Here is an 11,949-nt window from a genome sequence, read left to right as displayed (position 1 = left end):
AAAAAATGTGACACGCCCATATATAGTAATGCTATGCCTATATATGGTCATGGTGTGATGTCATCATGCCCATATATGGGCATATCACACTTTTTTGTCACACAAAATTTGATAGTGTAGACAGAGCTTAAAACAAATTAATGTAGTTATCGTTAAAAGCCTTCTACAGACTATCAAAATTTATATTATTATTATTATTATTATATTTATACAGTATTAAAAAATATGCTCCCATCAGGAGCATGTGTCTATGCCGTATACTGTCTTACTGTACAGGTGTTACTGTATGTTTACTATAAATAATCCACATGGGGATTCGGTTATCAGGAAATGTGTGGTGTTGTTTACTGTAGTGACTTTCTAGGACAGGTCTCATTCAATTCTTTAGCTCATGACTTATCCCATCATTCCTCCATACCAGTTTTACTCGATCTTATAGGGGTTAACTGCTGGGTGATAACAGCCCCCAAGGGGCAGACACAAAAAGAGGTTAATACATAATATAAAATAATAGGCACAAGTAGGTACCTGGCTCTTATATTCTAAAAACTAATATGAATATTGATTGATTCTAATAATACTACAACCAATAAATTAGGCCACAGAAGATGTGAGAATGAATGCTATCATAAAAGATCAATAGTAATGAAATTGTTAATTGTAAATCAATCAACTTAATAACAAGTATTGAGGTGAGTCACACAACCGGTTGTTACTTGAAAATTGTGGCTGACCTAAAAAACACACCTAATTTTGTTTAGAGGAGTGAAAATTTTTGTATAATAGTTTAGTATCTAGTAGTCATCCAAATGGTGTTAAGAGTTCAAAGCTAGCAGAAAGCATGGCCACAATATTTGGAGTTTTTACTAGATTTAAGGTTTTTACTAGATTTAAGGTAAGTAATTTTCAAACCCAAGGTGTTCTATTTTTCACACCCATGAAGAGGAGTTTACAGTAGGTAAGGGATGGTGTGCGAGTGGAATCACTCGCCTCAAATCACAAGATCTACATGACAACCAATTCACATTGCCTCTACACTCAGCAGACCAAACACTGGACACATCTTTAGTATACATAATTTAAATCAATTAATTTATTATTGTTAATAATTTACAATTTTTTTTACTATTATTAATAATTTACAATTTTTCTATGATTTAAAATTGTACCCTTTAAAACCAGTATTATGATACTGGTATTAAAATGTTTAAAATGAATATAATCAATCAATCAATCAATCAACTTTTATTTCAGCCATACGTATTTATTATAACAATGTATAAAGAAAAACTTATACTGTGTGTACTGTAGCTAATTTGCAACAGCAATGCCATCTAAAAAACATCTTGGAAAAAATTAAAAATATAATAATAAATAATAATAATAACAATAATAATAATAATAATAATAAACAATAAACAAATTAATGAAAAACTAATGATAGAATACAGTCGTTATTTGTTGTTTAGTTAACTTATTTAATCAAGAGAAGCAATTTTGAGGTTTTTTAATAATTAATATACAATATGCACATTTTTACAGCACTCTACACAACGAAGTCTCAGACAGCCCTTTGGCACATTATTACCCCAGTCAATGGAAATGGAAAAAATAACACTTACACAGCCTTGAACTCTGAGTACTGTTTGCAAGGCAAGCATCTTACCCCTAATACTTGCAAGATTTATTCTAGTGTTTACTATTTCATGAGACTAAAGATTTAACATAGAAATCCTATCCATTGCACTTACCTAAAGAACAATGACAGTAGATATAATGACTCTGGCCATAACAAACATTAGAGCAATACTCCTTAAATTAGCATCGGAAGACTAAAGGTTTAATATAGACTAGAAGGTACCGTAATGTAGCAACACACCAAAGCCACAACTACATACAGTACTGTATCTGCTGCCAAGAATGTCTCTACAAGGAATAGAATAGATTTAGACCTAAGCGTTACACACAACAAAAGAATTAATCAGCTTTAAGAAAGTCTTAACTTTATGTACAGTGTTTAATGGTTTTTAATACCACTTTGTATAGTCACAGTTGATTGGTTAGAGGCTAAACTTTGCTTGACTGTATCCTAGCAACAGTCAACAACTGAAAGAAAGGTCAGAGTATAGGTTACCACTTCTTGATATCTGAGGAATTATTGTGAAATATGAAAACAGAGTGTGTTTCTTATAGTTTGTATCAAGGCCAAATAATTCCTCATTTATTAACTTGCAATTAGCCTATGTGTTTTTAGATGTGAAAAGTAGAATAAAAACAGTTTTTACTAGATTTCCTTACACTTTTAATAACAAACAATGCAAAAGTTGCCAGCTGTTAAGGTCATGGGTCACTGTATTAACACCTCTGAGAGACTGCATTGGGGAGCATATAGTGGCATTTAACACCACTGAACAATTTGCCTCTATTCCAATCAGGTTAGAATCTACATAATTATATTACCATAGTTTCAGTAAATTTGAGTGGGAATTCCGTTAAACATCATTACTAATTTTTTTTTATAATCTACTTCCCTTGTGAGCATACATCATTATGCTCAATGTTAATTAGTTGAAGGTTAGTAATTCACAAAAGTATGCATGAATACATAACTTTGTATATAGTAATCAATAGAAACTTGTCACAAATAATAACACAATCAATATTTACCACTGAAAATCTATACATATTTATATTCATCAATAACTTATTGATTTTCATTTGCATACCAATATTCATTAGCTAATAGTACAATCACGATTTTAGGTAATTTTCTATAATTTATACATTTTTCCTGTTTTCTCTGTTATAGATTATCAATTTTGAAGTGGGCTGCAGTTTAGTATTTCTGGTGCCTTCCTTCCAATCCAAACATCACAAAAATGAAAACGTAATGGTCATTTTTATTATCTTACTGTAGCCCACATAATGGAACTAGTTTACTGTCATGAGAGAGTGTAACAGCAATTCTCCGTCCTCCTTCACACCCCAGCCTAAGTCCAATACTGAATTCACACTTCTGGCTAAAATTAATGGAAGTTAAAATTAAATTGCTAAAAATACTTTATCAAAATATGAATAATTCTGGCTAAATAATGACAAAGTGTATTAAGAGATATGGATTTGAGATTAACAGAACTGATGGGGTTAAGGCCACACAGTACTAATGATTTGTACCTCCCCCTATCCTTGTATCCCTCCCTCCCATATGATTATTTGAAGACTACTGTAGCTATTATCACTATTATATTATTATTACCAGACATGCAGAGCAGGATGAGTCACTGGGTGGTAGTATTAATTATATTGTTGGAATTATGTGACTTGGGATTCAATTAATTAAAAAGTGTTTTAGTCAACTTAAAAGTTCAAGTTATGAGATTAAAATCCCAATGGAATGACATTTACAAAAAAGGAGAAATTAATGTTTATATTATATAGGTTGTAGGTTATTATTAAAAGACTGGTGCAAAGAAAGTATCCTCACATGTACATTCAGTTCAGCAAGTTGCAATCCTGTGGCAACAATGGTGCCCTAGTAGGACTTGTGGCAACAATGGTGCCCTAGTGGGACTTGTGGCAACAATGGTGCCCTAGTGGGACTTGTGGCAACAATGGTGCCCTAGTGGGACTTGTGGCAACAATGGTGCCCTAGTGGGACTTGTGGCAACAATGGTGCCCTAGAGTAGTGGGACTTGTGACAGCCTAACCACGACGAAGACGAAAATGAACATATCTGCTTGTAATGGCAGGCCAGAATGCAGGTCAATATTTAAACAAAATATCACAATTTTAAAAGTAAAACTACTATATCTATGATTAATGTAACAGTGAGGTACAGCAGGGAAAGGAATAGTTTAGGAATAAAAGAATGTTTAAGGGAAAGGGAATAGATTTGTAATTAAAGCATGTTCAAGGGAGAAGAAAATAGATTTGGAGGTAAAAGAATGTTTTGCAGGGTGGAATCTTAACTTACGCCATGTTATAAATGTTCAACAGCGGCGAATACAACCCAACTGTGAGCCTCCCTGGATCGAATATTCCACGCAGAGATTAAATAAATCAGCTTAACACAGTATCAGCAGCAAAATAATCATTGAGAATTAACTCGTCCTGTTGCGTTGAACAAAGTGAGTGTGTTTACAAATATCCAATCTAAACGTACCGTACGCTACTTACACATAAACAAAAGCAGTAAAGAGGATAACGATAAAATAGCAAAATGCAGATGTACAAAGCTTTGCTGCCATAGATACAGGGATCAGATGTCAAAATTCTGCAGGCAAGGATCCAGACTTTCGTCCAGTTCGCCGAAGCAAAGGTCAAGGTGAGAAATAAATTAAAATGTTGACCATTTTTTTTCAAAATGTATTTATATAATTTTAATAAATAAATAAATAAACAATCATACTTTCAAATAAGAAAGTATAACACATACTGCAAGTAGTGAATACACTTTACTCCAGTTTTAGGGGATTTTTTTTATACAAATTATTTATTCACAATTCTACAGTAATATCAGTATGTATGTATAGTAAGTATGCCATGCCAACATGAAAATGTAAAGGTAAATAACAAAAATGTTTACAACAAACTTTCCAAGCGATGTCTAATATGCTAATCCAGGACAGATATAATACCCAATAGGATAGGAAACCTCATCCTAGTATCTCTTCACCGAGTCCTAAACCACAGCAACGCTATGAGGAAGTGTTTGACAGCAGTCTTCTGCATTGAACAATCATATTGGTAGATTGTGTTTTTGTTAACTGACTGTGATGTAATATGACCTTTGTAATATCCAGTAATATCAAGGTCATAATTTTTTAAATATTGGATCAGATGTCAACATATGCTACACACGAATGAGTTCAAAAATACACGCAAATAGTACACGCAGACTATACACTTCTTTCTTATTTCTGTGCTACTGCAACACGCACACTGTGCACTCCTTTCGTATCTAACCTGCAACACTGTTTGGGCTAACACCTACTCATCTAACTTAAGTAAACTTCAAATTATGCAAAAGGAGGCTATCATTTCTGGGTTGTTCTCCAGTCTCAAACTTACTGGTATCAACTCTCAGCAACAATGTGTTACTCTATGTATGCTTCCAATCACTCTATTTTTTACCAATGCATTTTTGTAACATATTTAATTAAACCAAATTACTCCCTTCACAATTACAGCCGATATTCATACCAATCCATAACTAATTACAGTACTTCCAGCAAAATATTAGATTTCCTGGTCCCAATCTCTAGAAATCTTTACCATCTTCACCATTTAGTAAATGCAAATTCCAATAAATGTTTTTCTAATCAACTTAGAAAAGACTTACTGTAATTAAAGGTTATTGTATCTATTTCTCCCATTGTATTTGCCACCCGTTAAGTCGGTCTACATCTGTTTTGTTTTTTCTTGTTTTCTGTGTTGTGTTTTTTCTTGTTTTCTGTGTTTTGTTTTGTTTTATCCCTGTGTTTTGTTTCTGTTTATATTTCAGACTGTCCCAAACACAAGATTTATTTTCTTATCTTCTCTGGTCTTTGCCTTCTTCCTTTTATTGCATTTTCTATTATATATTTTTAAAAATTTTCTATTTCTGCCATATTACTATGCAAAAAAGAAAAATATACTTTGAATGGAACATGCACAGTCACATGCACAGTTACACGCACAATTACATACACAGTACATACACACACCCACCCACACACCCACAGTTACATACAAAGTACACACACACAGTTACACGCAGTCATATGCACAGTTACACTCATAGTTACATACTGTACACAGTACACACACAGTTACACGCAGTCACATGCACAGTTACACCCACAGTTACATACACAGTACACACAGTTACGTACACAGTTACATGTATAGTACACAAGGGAGTGGCCACTCTAAATATGAGTTTTAGCTCATTAATTATGCAAAATTATTGCTCAGTAGCCAGCAAATGTCAAACGATAACAGAATAATATTAATTCTAATAATGGGTGGGTACTGATGTCAGCAGCTTCACAATGAAACGTGATTAGTTCTTATGAGTCACACGATCCGCCCTCTTCAGCCATATTTTACTCAATATTTTTTTTTAAACATTTTTTAATAATCACTATTTCGACATTATGAATGCCTTTAAATTATTAATTACTTGTTTATTAAATTATCTATTAGTAATTTTGTTATTATTATCATCCTCTTTACATTATCTAAATTGTGACAAGGCATTTTTGTTTGGATATGCCATATTTTCACTTGGTTCTTTTTGTTGTTTTATTTGTTTGGACTTGTATTGCTATTACTTTAATAGTATTTTAATGGATGGCGTCCAATCTCTGTTGGTGATGAGTTAATTATTATGTGCTGCAAATTATTGATGTGAATAAGAAACATTTTTCTCTAAGTGAGCCTTGCTGAATTTGTGTTTAATATTAATAATAGTAATTATTATATCTTTACTTATATTCACTTGTTCTCTTAACTACAGTACTACACTACTAGGCCTACAGTACAAACACGTGCTGGGGAACGAAAAGGCCAAGGCCTGTAAATAGGCTACCGGAATAATCTGAAATATTAAATTAAACTTAAGTAATAAAACAAATCTTCAATAAAAAGAAATCAACATTGTTGCATCATTAACCATAAACAACATTTTTCAATATTTAAGGAAGCAAAGATTCCTTAATATAAAAACACTAAAAATTATAGTGTAAATGCTCAAATAAGCACTGCGGCAATTTTTGGAGGCTTTAATGCGGCGCTTATTTGAAAACAGCACATATTCGAGACCAACGCTTATTTAAAATTGTTTTACACACACGGTAATATAATACTTTCAATTAAGAACTGTAGCGCTTCTTCAAGACCATTGTTAGCAAAAAACCAGGTTTGGTGCAGCGGTTATTCGTGAACGGCACTTATACGAGAGTGCCGTAGGATTTATGGTAGCCAGATTTTTAGCTTGATTTTTTTACTAAGATGGTATTTAATGAGTACAGTGTTAAAGTAAGATGGATGAAGAAAGGAAATAATGTTCCAAACATAAACAGACCATCTGCATAAGAATAAGATATAGTGACAGTGGCGAATCCAGGAATTCAATTTAAAGGGGGACCATGGAGGGGCGATCACAGATGTGCACTGTTCTCACCAGCATTTTGTAGTGGTGGTCGGCGACCACACCCACCCAAGGGGCGTGGTCTCTGACCCCACTCCCCCCACCCCAGTTTGGCATAAAAAAATCAAAGAATATCATAGCTATGATTGAATGAACCCATGAATCCATGGTGTACAAAAATCAAATCTTTCCAAAAAGAGCATTGTTAAAATACAAGGTTGATCAAAACAAACATTTATAAAAAACAAAGGAATTTCTACACATTATTGAACAACGCACGCATCGAATCGAGGGAAAATCAATGCGCATCCATGGGGAATCTCCAAATTGAATAGTGAGAAAGATCATGCTGTTCTATGTAGTGAGCATATGAACCACTCTACTGTACTAAGAAAGTACTGATGGGTTAGGGTGGATGCAGAGAGGCGCGAGTGGGAATAATAGCCTCGCTCAAGGCGTATGTTTTCATGACGTGAGTAAGAGTGAAAAGAAAACAATAGGTATAGTGTAATTCCAACTCTTATCACTGTTTTTGAAAAGTTAACACAGTGATTCAGTAATATATTTAATGATTGAAATACATACCAACTTAAATTACGTTTATTAACATTAACAAACATATAACATTATAATTTAACGCCTATTTACGAACAACAAACTTCCATGGTTCATGCGAACTAGTTTGGGGTTTCCACGTTGATTTGAAGGCGATTCTAAAGGGTAACAACTAAGCCTACGCCTGTAGGGTATCAAATTAACATTATCACAGAAACTTTGATCTCTTTTTCCTATTTAATGTAGCAAATGTCCTTGTCTAGCCAATGAGTTGTTACAGTATCAACAACTCCCTATTCTAGTAGTTGTGTAACGAAAGTTTTTGTTTGTTAGCCTATGTTTTTTTCCCACTATCAATTGCAAGAATAGAGGTGGTAGGCAGCTTAAAAGTACTGGTCGGAAATGTTGAGTGCTGGACAGGCCCGACCACCGCCGACCAGTGTGGTAAGAACCCTGGATCTGGGGGCTAGACCCACTACAGTTGGGGCTAAGGTAAAAAAAAAAATATGATTAAAATGGTACCTTCCAGATTTCAGGAAATGACACTCTCCAGAACTTTGAATTTGAATACAGTATAATTACTGTATAATAAGCAAATCTACAGTACAATATCTCATTCCTGATGATGACATAATTAATATCGAAATACTGAATTCTGACATGATAGCGTGCATTTCGATACTTGGAGTATGATACTATCCTATAGTACAATATTACGCATGAAATAGTGATTGGTATCTTACTTGAGGTAGTAGATGCGTCCTTCTTGGTTGATCTTTGCCTGCCAGTCTTCATGCAGACGATTGTTGATGTCTTTTAATGAACTCTGACGACAAGTCACATCCATGACGATGTGTTTATTCACTGACTTGACCCCCAAATGAAGGCTGTTATAGTATCGCTATTATCCCAATCAACTGCCATGTTGTGAGTCCTGTAACAAACAAATTCATCATTACTGTAATGTTCCAATAGACACCTACCGGTAAGGGTTCCTGTGGTGTCAATGCAGCGCTCTTTACTAAATGTGCAATGTTGACGCCGCAAGCACACACCTGCCATCAGAAATTCTGAACGGTGGGCAAACCGGGGGATGAAAAAGCTACCTTGGCACCTTCCTTTCAGTTACCGTAAAAAAAACAAAAACCGGTCACTCGTCTTGTGTGTATGCTTCTCATGTATCTTCTCCATATCACGTGTAATATGTTACTCTGATGTTTTTTTACATCAGCTGCCATCTACAATAACTGTAGTCGTCTACTAAATTTTTAAAAATCTCAAATTGGAGGTGATCCCCTTCCAAAACCACGCCCTCGCTTTGCACCTCCCATCTGGTTTAAAGTAACAATTAGATCCAGTGCGCTGTGCACTGCTATATTAAAAATGTACACTCAGAGCTTGTGCAAAAAAAATGGTAGGCTACAATGTAATTAATATAATTACAATTTATCCATATCTTCTGGTTGGTTTATTGCAGTATTTACCACCTTTTTCTGGTTTTTATAGACAGTCCTTACAATATGCCTTTATTTAGCCCTCACTAATATAATTATAGGCCTAGGGCCTACCTAGGCTATATTATTAATAAATAGCCCCCTTTCTAAAAACGCTGTGGCTAGAGATACGGTAGCGTATTTCTACTTCCATTTGCTAAAGGTATGGTAAATGGCATTACGTCACCATCCCCCAATAAAGTGCCAGAATGTGTGTGACGCCATGTGTCAAAACTGGCATTGCAGATCACCTGCGATGAGCGGATATTAATCCTTTTACTACAGTTTACAATATATTCAGTTTTTTTTTAGTGCAAGTTTTGTCATGCAAATGGTTTAGACCAAAGACTGAGCCAAAAGTTTGGTCCTGTGGATTCAGGCCTTGCTTGATATGGTTTACTAGATGAATGACATGACTCTTATTACTGAGTGGAACCCTCGCCAATTTATTGATGACTTAGAAAAATACTGTACTCTTTGCCTAGTCTTTTGCTAATTCAGTAGGACTACATTGTTCGCTAGTCACACCGCTCACACTGTGGGAGACGATCTGCAATGCCAATCTTGAAAGATGACGTCACCCACATTTCAGCACTTCATTGGGTGATGTTGACGTAATGCCATTTACCATACCTTTCTTTAGCAAATGGAAGTAGAAATACGGTACAGTATCTCTAGCCACAGCATTCTAAAAAATAAAGCTAAAGTGAATGAAAAAGAATTAATTTGACAAAAAAGAAAAAAAGTAAAAATAATTTGACTTATTCAATATTAGACAACATGGCCTAGCAGCATAGTTAATACATTACTGCATATAAGAAAGCATAACAGCAAGGCCTACCACTACTACTCTAGGCCTAGTATCGTCCTTCGAATGTGTCTGTGTCTATCAAGCTGTAGGCCTAGCAAGAACCAACTAGGCCTAGACACTGACAGACTCAGTAAGGAAGAACCCAACAAAAAGTCAAGCAAGGCCTTGCTAGGCCTAGCGCAATCAAAAGTATGAAGAAAAAAAATAACACACACAAGTACCTATATTTCCAGAATAAACTACGGCAGGTTGAGGAAATTGTACGCTTCATTTAGTAAATGCATCGAACACAATCAAGCCTTCTCATAAATTTGAATTATTATAGTAACACTTATCTTCCTCCAATACGATCTTTCTTGTGTTGTGTTAATCGATGTGTGTATGATAGGATCCGTCGGTATGACGTCATGTACACAAAATTATGCAAATAGAGTTGATGAGCAAAACAAGGAGGCGCTCTTTAAGCACTGAGAAAAGAGTTTGGCATTGACTTGCACAAAGGCTAACTTTTCAAATTTACAATTTTGCAACCGTGTAACTTAAAAATCGAATTGTTAATGTATATTTCAATCTTTTCAGACTTTTATCTGAAAATTAGATAGATGAATAAAAACAATCTTTAGCAATTAACAAGACCATTATAAATCATCGCAACCCAGTAATTTCAGTAGATTTTTACATTTTTGACTACAGTAGGCCTAGCCTATCCAGAATAATGAGTTTTATTTATTTACCAATTTTCTATAGCGCCCTTTTCATGAATAATCATGTTCAAAGGCGCTTTACATTAAGAATACAATAAACTAACAGTCAAAATATAAACAATTGAGAATATCAAAATTCATACATTAATTACAATAATATTTATAAAATGATACAGAAAAAAAGATCCAGTATTAATTAACCGACAATATTGTATAAAGCAGTTATAAAAATCTAAAATTTGCACAATATCTCAAATTGTGGCATACATTTAATATTTCGGAAGCAATATATTGATACATTATAAATTGAAATAAAACAATTCAAAATATATTATTATTGATTAAAATATTTTATTAACAATTGAGCTATAATTAAAACCATCAAACTTCAATTAAATTACCAGTTAAAACATTTTATTACAAAATTTAAAAACCGTGCATAAATCAATGCTGTATAAATCCATCAAAAGTATATCACCACATAATGTCATTAAAAGGAATGTACAGTAATAGCAGTATGCATACTTTGATAACAATATGATCCTATTGAAACTGTAACGTGACTGCATGCTCCAATAAGAACTGTGACTGATCCTATAGACTGTGATCTATAGGAACTGTGACTGCTCCTATAGGAACTGTGACTGCTCCTATAGGAACTGTGACTGCTCCTATAGGAACTGTGACTGCTCCTATAGGAACTGTGACTGATCCTATAGGAACTGTGACTGATCCTATAGGAACTGTGACTGATCCTATAGGAACTGTGACTGATCCTAAGAACTGTGACTGGGTGAATATCTTATTAATTTGAAGCTGCTGTGTTAAATAAAATGTTTTAAGATCCAATATAAATGTTACCTCATTAACAAAACAAATAGACACTGACAGATTCATGAATAATTTCTGGTGCAATTAAGATGTTAAAAGATAGATTTGTTAGATATAGTTTATTATTACATTTTCTCTATTTTAATTTTTCATATTTTCAGTGTGTGTTATTTTGTGAAATCCTATTTTTAGTACCGTACATTATAATATTTTTATTCATTGTACCGGGAAAACTCATGAATATAATAATACTGTAATAATCTTTATTGTTTTTTGTTCTGATTGGCTTTCCCTGCGTTAGCAAACACAGTTCTTGTTCAATTCTTCGTAGAACTGTGGGGTGGTATCAAGAAGTATACTTCTTGATACGCCAAGCACCCCACAGTTCTTGTTTTTGCTGTGGTTTTTTTCTCTCCGTTTATG

General features: G+C 34.0%; 1 protein-coding gene across 1 annotated transcript in view; it reads right to left on the bottom strand.

Annotated features, from left to right (window-relative positions):
• Positions 1-10,356, bottom strand: part of LOC117106492 — a 35,940-nt gene extending 25,584 nt beyond the window's left edge. Inside the window, exons 1-2 of the mRNA XM_033247853.1 lie at positions 10,213-10,356; positions 8,431-8,621 (exon numbers count right to left, since the gene is read on the bottom strand). Of these exons, the coding sequence (XP_033103744.1) occupies positions 8,431-8,534 (104 nt within the window). The 5' untranslated portion in view covers positions 8,535-8,621; positions 10,213-10,356. The remainder of the gene's footprint in view (positions 1-8,430; positions 8,622-10,212) is intronic.
• Between the last annotated feature and the right edge of the window lie 1,593 nt (positions 10,357-11,949).

The sequence above is a fragment of the Anneissia japonica genome, unplaced genomic scaffold (genome assembly GCF_011630105.1).
Source record: "Anneissia japonica isolate Jap-2015-1 unplaced genomic scaffold, ASM1163010v1 scaffold368_len332514_cov184, whole genome shotgun sequence".
In the NCBI taxonomy this organism is placed as follows: domain Eukaryota; kingdom Metazoa; phylum Echinodermata; class Crinoidea; order Comatulida; family Comatulidae; genus Anneissia; species Anneissia japonica.
Note: the sequence above shows the minus strand (reverse complement) of the source record. Positions and strands in the feature narration are given on the sequence as shown.